General features: G+C 33.2%; 2 protein-coding genes across 3 annotated transcripts; one reads left to right on the top strand and one right to left on the bottom strand.

The window, feature by feature from the left end:
* The first annotated feature begins 954 nt into the window (after positions 1-954).
* LOC133176381 (small conductance calcium-activated potassium channel protein-like) lies at positions 955-3,468 on the top strand. Its single transcript, XM_061311503.1, has one exon. It carries the CDS (start codon positions 1,842-1,844, stop codon positions 3,198-3,200), a length of 1,359 nt encoding a protein of 452 aa, XP_061167487.1. The 5' UTR covers positions 955-1,841; the 3' UTR covers positions 3,201-3,468.
* A 104-nt stretch (positions 3,469-3,572) lies between these two features.
* Positions 3,573-17,420, bottom strand: LOC133176363 (organic cation transporter protein-like). Of its 2 annotated transcripts, XM_061311487.1 has the most exons (10): positions 17,249-17,420; positions 16,276-16,504; positions 15,966-16,069; positions 15,413-15,567; positions 11,228-11,396; positions 10,822-11,040; positions 10,257-10,483; positions 9,946-10,127; positions 5,246-5,397; positions 3,573-3,767 (listed from the first exon to the last, which is right to left on the bottom strand). In XM_061311487.1, the coding sequence occupies exons 1-10, from the start codon at positions 17,389-17,391 to the stop codon at positions 3,692-3,694; spliced, it is 1,656 nt and encodes a 551-aa protein (XP_061167471.1). In that variant the 5' UTR covers positions 17,392-17,420; the 3' UTR covers positions 3,573-3,691. The 2 variants fall into 2 exon arrangements, with proteins under 2 accessions (XP_061167471.1, XP_061167472.1); XM_061311488.1 differs by lacking the exons at positions 3,573-3,767; positions 5,246-5,397 and adding an exon at positions 5,838-5,886.
* Between the last annotated feature and the right edge of the window lie 1,484 nt (positions 17,421-18,904).

The following is an 18,904-nucleotide window of genomic DNA, read 5'->3' as shown; positions in this document are numbered from 1 at the left end:
AGTTCATAACTATGGAGTTGCTCTGTCATATATTATTGTATTTCACACTGTTCAGATTCCATCCCTTCTATAATGCATTTATACAATGCTTTGGATATATTAACAAACAGTGACAAATTAATCATTTTAAGAATAAACCGATTTGTTGACTACTTAAATTTATTCCACTTATATTTTGGCTGTTACTTATTAAATGAAAACTATAGTGCCATATAAAGCTAAGAAAGATTGTTCATGACGTGGTAACTTTATTCTTTAACATATATTGCTTTTATTATATCCTCGATCGTTTGCAGACCTTAATATTAGTTTGAAATACCCAAGCTTATTTCTGAGGAACCAATGTTTCTTGGCGCTTTCGGCGATCCGTGCTGACATGCCACGCATCATGTTTGGTCTCGATAATGATTTCGCACAAATCAATTGCAAATCTTTTCGCCATTATAACACCAAATATCTTAACGGAGAGAAGAAAAAGATAATATCTTCATGCATACATATATATGGCTCTGAGGAAGATTCATCCTCGATGAGTGATCAAGCGGGCAGACAGAGCTCTCTAGAGAACGGAACATTTCATGAAAGATTCAGGTTTTCCGACATAATATTACAAAGCATGAACTTGTGCTCCCCCTTAAACATCTCACCATTTACAATAAAAGCATTAGTGCCCTGTATGAAATATTCATCAACAAATTATATATTGTATGAAGAACAATGATTTATCTTTTCTTGACAATATGATTTGCAACTTTTTCTTTTGTTCTGTTGAAAAGTTTAGAATTCGGAAAAAAAGAATTTGTAAAATGAGAAGAAAAATAAATAAAAGTAAAACTTTATAATTAGAAAACAAAATTGAGATAAAAAGTTTACTTATGCAATTATACTGACAAATGAATTCATTCCGGTTTCAAAAAGAATACTTATTTCCCATGAGACCTCTAGCCCTCTCCGTCACTACCTAATTCACGGAGTAATAAGCAGTATTGATATTTTGTTAATTAGCGTAATGAACAAAACGTAGAAATCCCCATCGTAAAAGATAGCAGAGGTGTAACGTAGTGATCAGTCAACCTGGGCATGCCAAAGACAAACTTTTGAAGGCTCACTAAGCACCTAGTAGTCACACCGTCATCTGGTAATGGCGTACAAAATGAAGACAACGCATTGAATTATTAATGTAAACATTTATAAAGCAAACCGTCGATGTCGACTCTGGTACCTTGAAAGGTGAGGGTAGCCTCCAAATGATGTTATGGATAACAATTGATGTTAATTCTTTCAGAGCTGACGATCAATATTTGGAGGAAAATATAAACAATGGATATTTCGGTTTCATTCGCCTATCGATCTCTGAGTTGGAGCGATCATTTATAAAATAATGTAGGATTGCAGGGATTCGTTAAGAAATATAGACACATTGGATGGGGAATGGATGCAAGAGATTCAATATAATATACCCTAATGGACTGAACGATTTATTGAGTTGATGCAACAGTAGATATAATTATGCTAAATCAAGAAATCCGAGTCCGATGAATTCAGTTTTTCGTGGAATACTACACAATTCAGTGATCAACAGTAGAAAAGAATATTTATATAACACCGAACGCATTGCAAAAAATTCAATATCTGTCGTACGGCTGGGAAGCTTTCAGGATAGTAATATAACACTACAATTAATTTTCCCTCTACTCAGTATCAAAAAACTTATATGGATATCATATACCTAAACAAACGATGGATGTACAATGTATTTCTATAATGGGAATTACAGTAAAGTTTAGCAGTATGGTTTACTGAGGGATGCTATACATTAGGGACGCACACCAATTTGTGAGATGAGTTTAGTCGAAAATCCAGGTATACCCCTTGTTGGGTTAAATGGAAAACTTAAAAAATACAAGACATTAGAGAATGAAATGGTGGATGCACCCCCGGGCAGATTTGAGACTGTGGGTAGCAGATTGGCAAGGAGAAAGGAACTCTTTGTAAAGAGAAAGCGATCTAGTGATGTGGCGCTAATTTTCGCTCTAGTGGGTATTCTTCTAATGGTGGTTCAGACGGAGCTTACGGCAGCCAAAGTGTACCCCCGATCCTCCCTTCCATCGCACTTAATGAAAATGGCTATCACGGCTTCCACGGTGGCATTACTCATATTCCTAGGTATATATCATCGTCTAGATGTACAATTATTTATTGTTAATAACAGTGTTGATGATTGGAGGATTGCGATGACTGCCAGAAGGATAACACAGATGACAGTAGAATTCATTGTGTGTTCGATTCACCCAATCCCTGGGGACTTCTACACCACTTGGCCAGCTACTGTAGCAGAGGGGGAACGTCACAGAAGTCTTCGAGTTCCCCTAGACACTATACTCGCACTGCCAATGTTTCTACGGCTTTTCCTAGTATGTCGTTTTATAATGTTGCATAGCAAATTGTACGAGGACGCCTCGTCACAAAGTCTTGGGGCTCTGAATCGAATACACTTCAATTTCAGATTCATTTTTAAGTCTTTAATGACAATGCACCCTGATTATGTGTTGACCATCATCATGATTGTGTCGTTTTTGATAGCGAGCTGGGCACTACGAATGTGTGAAATGAGCGACAACACGGATGAATCTGTTCATTCGAATTTCCTTAACACGATGTGGTTAGTAGCTATTACATTTCTCTCCGTGGGATACGGGGATATTAAGCCAAGCACCTACTGCGGCAGGGGGATCACCGTTATTACAGGTATGATGGGAGCTGGCTGTACAGCCCTCGTTGTTGCGGTATTAGCCAGAAAATTAGAGCTCAGCCGGAGTGAGAAATACGTTCATGACTTCGTCCTTGACGTTGACCTTGACAAGAGACTAAAACACGAAGCTGCAAATGTCATGAAATCAGGGTGGTTTATTTACAAATTTCGTAAAGTGAAAGTAAACACCTCTAAAGCTTTGAAGTACCAGACAAAGCTGCTGGAAGCTATTTATAACATTCGCCAAATTAAAGCTGCACAACGACGTTTATTGGACGCCTCCGTCACTCTGACCGAGATGAATAAATCTCAAAACGAGACAAGTAGGTCAGTGGAGCTTATTCGATGTAAGCAACTAACTTTGGAGGAAAAAGTGGATAACATTGAGTCCAAAATCATGTCTCTTCACGACAAGTTAAACTCCATACACAAAGCGTTGAGGGAATAGGTACTGATTCTAGAATTTCTTTACTAAAAGAACTAAACTTTCCTTCTTAAAACACACTAAAGTTAGAATATTGCACCTGTCTTATATATATGTACTTTCTTATTCACTCATATTAGAAATATCAATTAGATTTATTAATTTGAAGAAAATGTTACATGTATATGCTACAGAATTCATATACTTATGACAACCTAGGTATTTTAGATTTCTGCATAGCTTGGAATGAAGTGATTAAAACTAGTCTTTTATAATGCTGAACTTAGATATACTATGGCTACTTTAAAATCTTAAAATAAATACTTTTATTGTTTATTCGTTACCTGTTACTTTCACTCATAAAACAACTCTTTACTGTTGATTTACCATTTTTTATTGAAAAAAGTTTGCTACACTAACATCCGGGTACTCCGGTTAATGTATAACCTTTCACTGACTACGTCAGCCAGGAACATACTGTATATGATGTATTTTTTTTTATCCATGCCACAATCCTATAATAATTTTCCATTTTCTTCCTCTTTATCTTTATAATCTATTTCGACGGTTTCATATAATGGATGCTCCTCACTAAAAGAAGAAGTGAAAGACGGAGTATAAGTATTTTCATTAAGAAAAAAATTAAAATATTCCTGAAATAAATAAATCAAACTAAATATGCTGAGTCTTCTGAACCTTTTTTTTGTTAAATCGAAGACTAACGACTATATCGTCGTTTATTATTATTACGCACTGTCAACCATTTTATTTTATTTTTAATTTGACAACTTCGCTTAGCTAATTGTTCTTGACTACCATTACACATCATAGGTATAAGTTCTTGCATAATTAATCTAATGTTGTTTTTTTTTCACAAAATACTTTATACGTTTTCTCCTGTTTATTATTCACATAATTCTAAAACAATATTAACATTTATGAAAAATGCGTATCCGTTATTTTATTCGCTTCTCTATTCACACAAACCCCAAGTTAAGCTTACACACATAGGATTTAATAGAAAAATTTAATGGAAGAATTTTTGTTCCCATTTTCATAAAAGAGAAAATCCTTACATTGTGTGACAGATTACTTCTACGAATAAAATGTAAATCTAATTCAACACACATACATTTTTTAATTGTTTTTAAACAAATCTCTCTAAATTTCAAGTACTGAGTACAAAGCAGGTAATAACATTTGGTTAAAAGCAAGAGCTGTTTAAAGTAATATACTTTTTTACCAAAACTCATCATTTTTTTTCGTGATTTATTTAAAACAAAATAATTATAATAGAACATGTGGTAAATATTCATAGTTTAATATCTTTTTAACAAACAACAGTTCCTGTTTTATTGTGATGTGCAGTTTCACGAATTAGTAAGCTTGTACTTTGTATACTCTGTAGATTGCTAATATTGCAAATAATTTATGCTTTTGAAAGCAGAAAGCCTATGATGGATATTATCAAAGGATTGTAAAACTTGTGGAATTTTATTAAAAGACTGAGTATTCCACCGTCTACTTTTGTTTGTGGAACAAAATATTGAAAAAAAGGGAAAGGATTTCAATAAATGGAAAAAGCCGATAGGCTTAGGAAACAAACTTCACTTAAAAATTAGCAGATATGAAGTCCTTCTATTTGTAAATGTTGATTTCCTAGGCCTTTCTACTGTTCTCCTTAACAGACTTGCTCTTTTTCAATATTTTGTACCACATTATACAAAGTACATGTAGATAGTGATATACTCGTTCAGAAATATCACCAGGTTTTACAATCCTTTTATTATACTTGTATCTTAATGAGGCTTTCTGTACTGAAAACACTCATTTTGATCAACAAAAGACAACAGGAAGTAAGAAAATAATGTGAGATTATCAGATTATCCATAAAAACTGCATGTACATGTATCATTAGAAAATAGGCGATATTGTCGTTTGAAATAGTAACATTATAGATTAGGGATATGTTATTTTAAAATATAATATTTTTAAAAAATGTCAATTATTTCTGGGAACACTTTATTTATTTAAAAAAGTGTAGTTATAGTTTTGTAATTGGTACTTACGATCCGAAAATTTTGGCGTCCTCAATAGTTTCAGGTAATTTTCTATGGAGGGTCTCTGGTAAAACCAGAGCTAGACAGCCCGCCAGTATACTGACAGCACCAAATACCACAAGGGGGAAGGCTTTACCAAAATCGCCGCCGATTTCTTCACCCTGTAGTGTAAATTATTATATATCTAATTAGTCAGAATATTGTACATACAATATTAAAATGTATAAACTTTCTATTGAACACATATGATATAAATTAAATCACTTCCTTTTTTTCTTAATTCTTTTGATTTATATATATATATGCCATAGTTTTTATACTACAAAAGTGTTAAAAGGAAATATTCAACATAAAATCACAATTCCAAATAATCGGTTAAAAAATTCTACAAGGAAAAAAATTACAAAGATTAATTTCGAATAGATCTACAAATAATGATAATAATTAAGAATACTTTTCTTCCTTGAGGCCTTCAACTGCAAATAAAATACTCTAGAACACACAGGAAGGAAAAAAAAAAAAATCTTCCTTCTTTTCTACCAAGAAATCTGAAATAAATTTATATTGATTAATTTTTTTCCAACTTACCTTACTTATTTTAAGCTTGTTTACACGTATATTGAAGTTGCAGGTATACAATTTTTGGTCAGCTGTAAGAGTTATTTAACAGTGTTTATTTATTAAAAATCGTTTTGTAAAATTTGATTTATTTCTAACTATGTCTGTTTATTGACGTCACAAATTGACCTAACATGGCGGACTTTTAGTTTACATTATTTTTGGAAAAGGGTTCATTCAGCTGTCATATTGTAAATATTGAATTTACTGAGTGGGTGTTAATATCAAATATACATAGATCATATAATTCTGTACTTAAAGCCTTACATTAAATAGGAGAAAATTTACAATACGACAAACCCGTTCGAATTTTATTTATCATTTAACTCGATAAACATCTATCTTAGATCACCGCCCAGTCAGGTCAACTTGCAGCGACAAGAGTTAAAAAAAAATCATACATTTTAAGTGAAGATAAATTTGTATATCAATAAGGTATTATATTTTCGGGCAGATATAATCAAGGTGCTCAAGGGGGCTAACTAAAACTGCACGGATTATTCTCCCCTGTTTTTTCTTTTCTTTTTTTTTTTTGCCTCGAGTAGACGAATGTAAATCAGGACAAATCCAACAAAGACTTGTTTATCTCTTTGAAGGCAACTCTTTCTTGACGAATTTAAAAAAAAATGGGGAAAATTGTTTGGTAGTAAGAGGAAAACATCCCTGTATATTATATCTTTATACTTAAGTTGCTATAGACTGAAACATCAGCTCAATACACATAAATGTTGTAAACGGAGGGGCAGCAACCATTGTAATTTTTATCAAGATTTTAGTTTTCTTGACTTATCATCGTATAATAACTACACAAATGTAACGTTTTGAATGCATTTTAAAAATAATTTAAAAAATTAAACTGTTGCACAGTATTGAAGGACTAGAGTTATGTCCTTTCAAAGTTGTTTAACTTTGTCTCAGCTGTGTGGAAGTATATAGTCCTACTGTATTTGTACTAGCACAAATATATATAAAGGATTTTTTATTGCTAAGATTCTGTTTAGCACGAGATAACTAAAATTTTAAAGATTTGTTAGATGTGCAAGTATTTTTTTTTAGGTCATCTGAGTCACTCAGGTGACCTATTGCTATCCGTTCTTGTCCGTCGTCGTGCGTCGTCCGTCGTGCGTTAACTTTTGAACATTTTCAACTTCTTCTCTAGAACCGCTCAACCAATTTTGGCATATAGCTTCTTTGGGTGAAGGGGAACACAAATTGTCATGGTCCCTGCCCCCCTGGGGCCTCAGGGATGGGGCTAAAACCACCAAAATTGATGCAATCTTTAAATATCTTCTTCTTTACTCCTGCATGGACATCAAGGAGTCAAACTGTTGGCATGATTGTAATAAGCATTGGGCCCTCTACCTAAATTGTGAAATTCATGGCCCCAGGGTCAGGGGTTCTGGTGCTAGGGCGGGGCTCTATTGATTATATAGTGAAAATGCATTAATTCTTTGAAAATCTTCTCTGCTCCTGGATATTATTTAAACAAACAAAGTGCATGGTTATGACAAGCAATGATGCCTTTTCCAAAATTGTGAAATTCATGGCCCATGGGTCAGGGGTTCTGATGTTAAAGGGGGGGGGGGCTCTATTGATTACATGTATACAGTAAAAGTGCATTAATTCTTTAAAAATCTTCTTCTCTGCTCCTGGATATTATTTAAACAAACTAAGTGCATGGTTATGATAAGCAATGCTGCCTTTTCCAAAATTGTGAAATTCATGGCCCCTGGGTCAGGGGTTCTGGTGTTAGGGAGGGGCTCTATTGATTATATAGTGAAAATGCATTAATTCTTTGCAAATATTCTTCTCTGCTCCTGGATATTATTTAAACAAACTAAGTGCATGGTTAACAAGGATTCCTTTTTCAAAATTGTGAAATTTATGGCCCAAGGGTTGGGGAATTTGGTGGGGCTCTATTGATTATATAGTGAAAAAGCATTAATTCTTTAAAAATCTTCTTTTCTGCTCCTGGTTATAAAGTAAACTAAGTGTGTAGTTATGATGAACAAGAGTGCTTCTTCATGAATCATGACCTCTACGTCAGATGTTCTGGTGTAAGGATGGGACTCTATTGATAATATAGTGAAAATGCATTAATTCTGTTAAATAATCCTCTCTGCTCCTTAGTGTTGAGCAGATAAATAAAGTGCATAGTTATGATGAACAATTGTGCTTCTTACAAAATTTTAAAACTTGTGGTCCTCAGGTTTTGGTGTTTCTCAAGGGGGGGGGGGGTCTATATTTATTAATAAAATGATAATCTGTTAATTCTTTGAAAATCTTCAACTAAGTGCATAGTTATGATGATGTGGGTACCTCTACCAAATTTATGAATTTCAAGACCCTGGGACATGGGTTTTAGTGTTAGGGTAGGGATGTGTTGAATCTGTAGTGAAAATCCATTATTTCTTTGAAAAATCTTCTCTGCTTCCTGGCATACCGAAGGCAAATAGAATTAGAGTTTTAATAAGCAAGGATATTTTTACCAGATTTTTAAACATCAGGACCATTTGGTCAAGTTTTCTGGTCCTAGTCAGGGTTCTATTAATTTGTATTCAACTGAGAAAAGTTATTCCCTTGGCCATTTACTTTTGATAATTAATCACCGTAAATAATGTATTTGAAAGTTAATAGAATAAGAGAATTATGCAAAAAAAAATTATTGAATAATACAAAAAGTACTTTCATAGTTTTAATGATCAGATAGACAAATAATAAATAGATAAAAATGAGACAAAAATAACTTATTAAATGTTCTTCAAAGACCAAGAGAGGCCAATGTGAGAGGTCACAATGTGGGGTTAAAAGTAGTACAGAGGAACTATTAGTTTGTTAATAGTCTGCATAGTGATAGTGCTAAATGGGAGATAAATTAGAATTTAATGTATGAGTTGTTACTGAATACTAGACTAATTATTTCATTGATTCTGATCATCCTATTTCTCTTGCTTTTGGGCAACAAATCTTCATCTGTCAGTTTATTTTATACTCTATGGATCTTCTAAATTGTTGTATTATACTCAGGTGACCGTAAAGGCCCTTGGGCCTCTTGTTTTGTTTTTCAAACAGCTCATTTGTTAAATTTGAGAAACATGCCAAAGTGATTTTCATATATAGACCTAGCACAAAGACGTCTACTAACGTTTTCCAAACTTATATACATACGCACTGTAGTGGTTGTGTCTTCGATCGAATTGATGACTGAGAGAATTGAATTTGAATAAAGTCTGGCATGTGATAAATTATATTCAAATGTCTATCATCGTCCCAGGGACTAAAGTGCATAGGTTACTACAGGGACAAGAGATCATTGATAGATATGTACTTTCTGTAATGCAAGGAGCTGGGGATTTTCATTAATATCTGATAGAAGATAATAAAATTTGGTCATGCTTCGAAGGTCACGCGGTTAAAAATTGGCCATTTTTGCGTTTCTTTCTTTCTTTCCTTTTCTCTTTTTTTGCCTTAGTTCCTAACAGAAAATATTCCACTTTTTCACCATTTCAAATTTACTTAATTATACCACAAAACTGAATAGTTGCAGATTATATTTATAATACAGCATACTTCTTACAAGAAAATGGAAATAAGGCATCATGCACAGCAAGTGGACCGAAAACATTTCCACATTGTAAGTTTTGGATACGCTGTTTCTAAATAAGTATAGAACATATTTTTGAAAATTAAGTAAAGAACTGATTCATTTGAAAAACTATAAAAATATATATTCTATTTGTTTCAAAATATTTAAAGTTTAACGCTGAAATGAATTCTAACTACATGCGTATGCTTAATTAGGGAATTTTATATTTATATATTTAAAACAAATCGGCATTGAAGTTCTGTTTACAATTACGCCATATATGCATGCTCTGAATATTAGATTCCTGACTTTTGAAAATATTTTCATATACGTGCAGGTTATTGTAACTTTGTATAGGCAGAATACTGCATTTGATTTCATAAATAGTATACGCTCTGATATACAAACAACAATCTCGTTCGTAATACAAAAAGAATATGGATATAGCATTAAATGAAAACAGTACATACAGTATTTTCGGTTTCAATCATGATATTAAATTTACCGATTTTGCCACGTAGGGGGCCAGCATCCCCCCGATCCTAGCTACACTGGAGCTAGCACCTAAGCCCCCATTCCGGACCACAGTGGGGAACAGCTCCTCTGAAAAGGTGTAGATGACCCCAAACGCCGCAGCACTCCCCATCTTCCCTATGACGGCAAGCGTTATAGTAGCAGGCTCCCATTCTACATATAAATATAAACAAGACATTTTAGAGGCAAGTCAATAAATGTAGCCAAAGAAAACATCCTGACTTCATTTTGCACTTTTTTTGGACTTTTTATTTAAAAAGATTATACACACTTTTTGCTTACCTGCACCGCCATATAAAACAGTAAATATTGTCAACAGGCAAGCAATGCCGCCTACAAACATACAGGCGCAATGAGTTTTCTTCCGCCCAAATCTCTCCAGGAAGTAAATAGTAGAGCTGTTCGCCGGATATTCAACGACAGCCATGATAAAAAAATTGAGAAAGAAGTTTCCTCCGAGGTAACGAGCGTGCATAGTGACTCCGTAATACATCATACTCACAATCATCCTATTACAAAATAAAGAACAAGACTTACTGAAGTAATTGATCACTGTCATTGCGAATCGTAAGAGACATCTTTACACCTTGTGATTATGAATAAAGAAAATTGTTGGTTTAGTCTTAATATTCTTAGAAAAATGTTAATCGTGAACATGGCCAGTTGATACAGATACATATATACACATTGTGAAAATGACAGATATAAAGTATCACAAAGTCAATTTTAAAAGATTGATTGATTGCATGTATGTTGTTTACTTTTCGTTCAAGAATAGAAAACAAATGTTTACTTATTTGTTGAGCATGTAGATCTTATCTCTTTTTTTTTTTAAAATTTGACGCACCAATTGAAAAAAATGATGAGCGTTCGAACACACAAAACCCGATGTTGAAACAGATGCCAGAGTTGTGCTCCTTTCGGTAACTCCAGGGTCTTCTCGTCAAATATAGTGTCCTCTCCCTCTATAGGCTTCTTGTTAACTTTTCCTATGTTTTGTACGATGTCTGAGGCCTCTTTGTATTTACCCTGAGTGACCAACCAACGTGCAGACTCGGGAATTATCCTGAAATATTATTCTTAAATTAATGTAAAGAAGCAATATGCACAGTCGTACATGTGAATGAAACCCACAAGAGATATTGGATTTTACAAATAATGTTTAACTTGTGCATACATTTGCTTTGAATATTTAAGATTGTAAACTGTCATCTGTAAAATGCAGACCAAATTAAAAATGCATTGGAACTTACCACCAATAGAACATGTATATAATGCACGTGCATGCTGTACCGATCTGTACGTATTGATGATTTCTAAAGAAGTAACCAAAGCCTGATAGGACGACAATTCCAGTAGCAAAAAACATGTGGATAGGTACTCCAACAAATACTCGCTTGGATGGGCCGACAAATTCAATGCCTGAATGAAAATCAAGTAAAATTCAGGTATCTGATCTAGTAAGAAATTTAAATTTGGCAAAATGTTTCATCAATCATTTGTTTCAAGAGGTTAAACCTCTGTTTCCCAAATTTCATTGTTTTTTTTTTCAGTCATAAAGTCAATTTTCTTAAAAATTTCTAAAAGTGAAGATAAAATCCAAGCAAATTGTTTTATCCCAAGGGACAACATTAATTTGTAACGAATTCATATATCAATTCTTAAGTCACATATGTTTCTCTCTAAGAAATGACTCATTTCGACTTGGATCACGAGTAAGGAAGACTTAAATTCAGTCTAAACTGACAACGACTTCTCGTATCAGGGATATATTTTTTCAATCATTAGCTGCTGGTATCAGAGACATGACATATAAGGAGATGACAAACAGCAGTCAAGCTCAAAAGTCCATTAAAACAATACCAGGGATATCCAAGTCACTTATTGTTTGTACAATACCGATGATCGATATTGTAGACATCAACTGGTAATATCTTGGATATTTAATTTTGGACTTAAAAGGTTCAGGGATAGATATGTCACCGACTACTGACTACTTATTTTAGGAATGACTCTAATTCTTGGCCAAATTATTCGAGTATAACCTGGTTTGGGTCAGTTTACGCTTCATAATCCGCGAAGCGGATTATAAAATAGCATAAACTGACCCAAACCAGGTTTTACTCGAATAATTTGGCCAAGAATTAGAGTCATTCCTTATAATGTAATTTTAAAATCAGTAAATAACAATGGATGTAAAATTTCGTTGCTTTTTATTAGTTCAAATTTGCCGCTCAATAATACAACCGTAGTAACGGAAGTAACGGAAGTGATGGGAAGAGAGGGGAGGTAAAAACTGATACATAGGCCTAGCAGCCTTGTTGTTTGTTTACATGTGGTAAGATCGAATCATTGTTTGAAGTTAAAGTTACATTTATTAAATCTGGAATTTTCTATGAATCCCGAGGACTGGAAATGAGAGGATTATATGGATACAGATGATTCAGCTGGTTGTCAGGGGGGGGGGGGGGGTGTCCCCATACCAAACCAGGTTATACAGAAATAATTTGTGTTCCTTTTTGGATATTAACCAATCAGAGGCTAGAATAGAAACAAAATTAAATTATATCAGATATATTATCAGTGACATGTTTAACGCCAGGAATATGTTAGTCAGCAACTGCTTGTGTCTGGGATATCGAAGTCATTGATTACTGATAAGAGGGCGGATCCGAAAGTGATAACACTAATATAGTAAAATCTTAAATGATTGGAAGTTTTCCACAAAAATGTTTATACCTTTCTTTTAGCTGTTTCCCTAAAAATTCCATTCATATATACATACATGTGCGAGGGTTGTCCCAAAAAGTCGTAGACAATGTTTTAGATATTTGGGGTTTTCCAAAGCAAAGCAAGGACTTTGCCATTCCTTATTTAACATTGGGGATGATGTACATCTTTAATCCGCAACTCCTCATGTATCATTTATTACAATTTAATGAGACTTTCAATAATCTTTATAACATAGTGCCATTGTGCACCTCTTATTTTACGTTTTGATAGGATAGATGTTTAGGGTTTTCCCATAGGAAAACATGGACTTTGCAATTATACTCGATAAAGTATCTAATGTAGTGAGAAATTTAATGGCAACATTTTTAAACAATGCACCTTCTTTTAAATCAATGGAACTTTCATAGACTGCCAAGAAATGCACTTTGCCACTGTACTCATACGGGAGCAGGGAGAGCTATTCATTTTGTGAGCTCATTGCTCACAGAACGTGTAGTGTAATCTACATTGTCTCTTGCTTTGCTTCATTTTAACTGTTCCAGAGATCATTTCCATGTTCAATCCGCTGTGCGGATAAGAGTAAGCTATGTTTAAGCTTTGGCTAACGTATTTCATACCAATTGTTAGATCATTGTTTCATACTAAATTTGAATACGGATTATCAATACATAGGCTTCACAGGTCGACAAGGGATGCTTACTCCTCCCAGGCAATTGATCCCATCTCTGAAATTTCCAGGGGTCTGTGTTCTATGACCAGCTGCTTACAAAGGTGTATTACTTGCAGTTTTTTTCCCGTTTTTTCATCTTTTCATTGTGTTTATTTCAATATTTAAAAATTAAATTGAAAAAGTGTTACATGTGTTTTATATCTAAAGGAATTTTTTTTAAAAATGATAGAAGTATTTCTATATAAATTTTTTTTGATGACTTCCCATTATTTAAGATTTTATAGCATAGTTACATTACTTTAAGATCACAAAAATTCAATTCGCTGAATACGAGTTTCAGGTATTTCAAATTCACTGACCGCTAGTATCAGAGTTTTCCAAGTCTCTGATTTCTATTGTTAGTCATTTATGTACTAGTATTGTGACTGCTAGAGTCAAGGAAATTCAAGTTACTCACATAGTTAAGATTGAAAGTACTAGTACCATACGTAAGTCATCCATTAATTTACATTAATTTACCGGTATGCCTCTTATACGGAAGCCCATTAAGGACGCATCAAGAACTTTTTAATTTGATAGAACGAACTGTCGAATTTGTAAAAACGAATTTAATTCGTTAAAACATTTTTTGTTTTGAATTTATGTTATAATATAATCTGTTACGAGGGTTGTTCGGAAAGTTCGTGGATTATGCCAATCTTCGTTATACTATTTTCAAGAAATTTAAAATGAGCACATTTTCATATGTAAAAATATGTATTTTGTTTAAATGTGAAGTTTCATTCCACGTGATTTAATAGAATTCATGTTATTTAATTTTAAATTCAACACGCTTTGTAAACAGGGGGCAAACTCAACAACACTGCAACGTCAAAAACATACCGACACGAGGTTCCCAAAAATACTATCCCTATACATTTCACACAGTATTGCCCAATACCAGTGCACTCATTAAAAACGTTTCTCTATCACTTGAAATCTATTTTGCTAACAATTGTTCCAGTAGCATCATTTTGTTTGTCAATGTTATATTTTTTTTCACTGCATAAGTATGCTTTCACAAGATCAGCATCTGTGAAACGCCAAACTCTTAAGCATGACGTTACTACCTTTTCAATGTTTTTTTGATACGATTTTTACAGATTATCCGTTTTCTCGCATATCACTATCGTCTAGGCAGAATAGTCTATCATTCAAATACCGCTTATAACATGTACACACACATGCATGGCTCGCTTTTGACACATTTCCTACTTCCTCCGGCATTTTCAGAGTTTTTTTCTGGAGTTTTCCAGAGTACAACATAAAATTGTGTGGTTAACTGCTGCTCCGTGACGTTCTATGACGTCATCTTTTTTGCCTTTTTCAATGAGGACTACCTATCTTCTAAAACTTATTTCTTTTCAACGAAGCAAAATATTAAGTCATAAATTGAAATCAGAAACGATGAAATTTAATTTGTTATAACAGTTTCTTTAAATTCGTTATAACACATTTAAACTGTTATAACAAATTTGTTGAATTCGTTAAAACGAATTCAAAAATTTGTTATAACGAATTAAATTCGTTAAAACAAATTCTCTTATTTGTTATAACGATTTATATTTGTTAAAACGAATTCGCCAAATCGTTATATCGAATTCATACATATTTTTCTGTAGGCCCTGATTGTTGAATTTGATTTAACGAATTTTATTCGTTATAACAAATTTTTGAATAAGTTATAACGAATTAAATTTGTTATAACAAATTTTAGAAATTGTTTAAACGAATTTAATTCGTTATAACAATTTTTTGAATTCGTTATAACAAATTCAACAAATTTGTTATAACAGACTTGATTCGTTATAACGAATTCAAAGAAATTGTTATAACAAATTAAATTCGTTATTACAAATTCTACAATTTATAACGTATTAAATTTGTTTAAACAAATACGACATAGTTCGTTACATCGGATTCAAGAATATTTTTGATTGGCCTTAAAAATGGGTTTCTGTACTCTAACAACCAGTGGGATAATAAAGTCACTCACTTAATATACAGGCTATGATGAAGGCGGCGTGCATGGCTGCTCCACTCATGAACTCTAGAATTGCTAGACTGATGACATCCGGCGCAAAGGAGGCACCAAACGACACCCCGGTCAATATTACGGCACACAGAGTGAACGTAGTACGGCGCCCTATACTGTATAAACAGAATTGTAAAGAAAATGATGGTTCAAACTTTGAAAAATGATGATGTTTGAAGAAATTAAGACTCAGAAGTGTTTTAAATGCATTACACTATTTCATGCTTTTCTTTAAACTTTATGCGTCTGACATTTTACTTTAGTGTTTGACATACCTGTAACTGCTCACATGTGTAACTAATATATGGGATAACGATATTATAACATTCAAATAACGTCCTGTTATTACCATATTATTTCCCTTTGACAAGTATTGGTCACTCATATTAAAACACGTCAAAGAACTATACTTACTTCATAAACTTTTGTTAGCCATATATATAATTAAAATGTTCATCATAAGAAAGTAAAATAAAAGGTAGCAAACACGGTAGAAATGAAGAAAGTCACTCACACGTCGGCCAACATACCAAACCCCAGATCCCCACACAGCACACCAAAAAAGTACACAGCCTGTATCATGGAAGTCTTCCATTTGTCGCCACACACCAAGTTATGCTGTAGGAACGAGTAGTTCAAAAAACCTCATCATTAATTATTTTTGTGTTCAATCGTTTCATCTAAATTGTAGGAATATTGCTATTTTCATTTTTTTATGATACATATGGAGAGTATTAACTTTGATTCATTATGTCTTCTACTGAAGACATTTTCTTCAACCGTTACTAATTTTTCTACAAGACCAATTCTTCAAGGTTGCTTACCTTTGATGTAAAGGTTACGTAAAAAACACTGCTGTCGTACACCCATTCATTGCACTTTTTGACCTCTGAAGTTCCACTATGGTTTCCAGATGTGCGTATGTCAATCACGTGACATCGGTCATATTCAAAGAGAGGCAAATTTGACGGAGGAATGGTAATGTTAATTAAATGAGCATGCTCTGGGCTTTGAATTTCCCAAGTATCATTTTCTAATCCAGGTATTTTACACCTACAGAAAAATGACAAACATTTAAGCTTCGCATAAAATGTGTTCCTTACCATTTTGAGAGAAGACCTGCCTGGTGTTGCTGTTATGGCTTTTGATTTTTATTTATTTATTTTTTTTTTTTTTGAGCATATGGACTTTGGATAAAATACTTTGAATATAGTTGAAAAGCTTACTTTTTTACTTCCATTGATTCTAGAAGAATATTTTAAAAGTAACGGGTTTGAACTACGAAATATGATAATTACAAGATTTGAAATGCACACATTTACATAACGTGTTTACGAGGATTGTCCCAGTAAAAGCGAACATTTTGTCATTATTCGCCCGTTATGCAGATTATCCCACGTTTCCAACTATTGTTGATGCCCTGGCATATCCAACAAACTAGACAGTGATTCCTTATAAATAATTGCCAAAATGAATTATCACGTATTCATTCTCCACATCACAGATTTATTTTCGTATAATCTGCATAAACAAACATCACTGACAACTTATCTAGTTTTCAAGTTAAAAAAAATGTCGGTGCACCCCTTAAATACGGTGTCCGGATGGACCTGAAATAAAAACCTCATAATTTTAAGCTCAAATAAAAAAAAATTGCCCAATAATGTGCAAAAATGAAGAAGTTTGGTCGGGAGTTTCTGGAATATCTGAATAGTTCACGTTTTTTCTAGGACAACCCTGGCTAGTATTCACGGAATACTAATATTAGGTAGATAAAAATAATTTTTGGGAACATACCTATGGTCTGGAGTATAGAGATAAAAAATGTGCCCCATCATAAACAAGGCATTGCTGATGGCCACGATACAGAGTATAAGGTAGAGACGCTTCTGGTACAATCCAAATTCTCCCACCAACTTCAAAGCGTCGTCAAAGCGCATTGTCGGGCCTTGTCAGAGCTCTGTCCTGAAATGATAGCGTAAAACACAGACTGCACTCGCTTTCAGTAAAAGCATACTGTCTGCGACAAAGAAAGAGGGGAGCAATTTGTCTCACTTTTGGGACAGGGTTTGTTTGATATTGTTCGAACATTCTAAAATGCATGTAGACACTGTTATATAAACTATACTCATAACTAAGGCGTGGATTGATATTATTATTATTATTTTAATATATATAAATGATGGCTTAAGGGACCAGGCAAAATTTATCACAATGATGGGACCGGTACAAAACAAAATTCTCATTAAAAAAAATTGCATGTCCCATGGCATTCGTATTTTTAAAAATATATTTGTCCCATGCCTTTAAACTTGTAAAAATGTTACTGTCCCATGGTTATATCTTGATGTTCATGAGATTATTGAAACAAAAATAACAAAAAGTGCATTGTTACAATTAGTTACTGAAGGAGTCTTTCAGATTACAGATATTTCAAACATTGATGAAAGTTTTATTGATTGATTAAATGATGAATTTTCTCAATTGATTAAACTTGAGACACCATTCTTGTGTAAAGTACATGATTGATTCTGATGATGCTCTAGAATTTGTTGTACTATATTTTGAACGCATGAGATTTACTGAAATAATTTGTTTGTTCATTACATTCATATTTCTTATTAACATTGTTACTTTGTTAATTTTTCCGTTACATTGAAGATTTGTGTTGCAATTTGTATTCTCGTTTGACTTTAAAAGATATTACGTTTTTTCTTTCTTTTTTGAAAAAAAAAAAAAAATGAAATATTTTTAAATATAATGTGTCTCTTGAGTTAAGTACTGTAACTCGTTTAAAAAAAGTTTGTGTCCCATGGGTACTTAATGCTAAAAAAAAGTTTTTGTTAGTGAAGGTAGCAAAGAATTAAAATTCCTTAGAAATAATACTGAAAATAAATTCTCAAGGAGAAATTACACAAGAAGACAAAAATTGTCATCCTACCTGGTGAATCAAACTCCTACTGGTCCAAGGAAGCCTATTCTAAAGTTCTGAAAATATATAGCAAACCAATATTATCAAATTGTGTAAATTGGTTTTCAGTGTGTCCCTGCATTTTATAACTCAAAGGTTAATCATCCTTCCTAGTTTTTTTTTTTCAACAAGAAAAAGACACTACTTTTGTTTAAAGGTCAAATTGAAATATTTACATCCTCTGAATATTATCTCCTTTATTTCTTTAAAAACCCATGGGCGTTTATCAGTCAGTATACGCAGTAAGCATACCACCTGCATAAGTAGAGTGGTGGCTCTTCCATCAATGAAACGTACAATGACGTACATATCACTAAATCAATATTTAACGTACTTTATACTACTTTAAATAATCATTTATAAAGATATAAATATAAACAATAAAATGTCTTTCTTTCTTTGTTAGTATGGGAATTAACGTTGCTGCTTTTGCAGAAAAAATTACATAACCTGCTTGCGCGAATTATGTATTTCTCTGCAAC

Source organism: Saccostrea echinata, unplaced genomic scaffold (genome assembly GCF_033153115.1).
Source record: "Saccostrea echinata isolate AGI-Se365-2 ecotype Australia unplaced genomic scaffold, CSIRO_AGI_Sech_v1 ptg000075l, whole genome shotgun sequence".
Lineage (NCBI taxonomy): Eukaryota > Metazoa > Mollusca > Bivalvia > Ostreida > Ostreidae > Saccostrea > Saccostrea echinata.
Note: the sequence above shows the minus strand (reverse complement) of the source record. Positions and strands in the feature narration are given on the sequence as shown.

What these genes read in the sequence shown, in the direction of transcription:
- LOC133176363 (XM_061311487.1), bottom strand. Translation starts at nt 17,391, where the DNA reads ATGCGCTTTGACGACGCTTTGAAGTTGGTGGGAGAATTTGGATTGTAC. An exon ending in ATATACATGTTCTATTGGTG is followed by an intron (nt 11,041 to 11,227) that starts GTAAGTTCCAAT and finishes ATAATATTTCAG; the next exon opens with GATAATTCCCGAGTCTGCAC. An exon ending in TGTTTTATATGGCGGTGCAG is followed by an intron (nt 10,128 to 10,256) that starts GTAAGCAAAAAG and finishes ATTTATATGTAG; the next exon opens with AATGGGAGCCTGCTACTATA.
- LOC133176381 (XM_061311503.1), top strand. Translation starts at nt 1,842, where the DNA reads ATGAGTTTAGTCGAAAATCCAGGTATACCCCTTGTTGGGTTAAATGGA.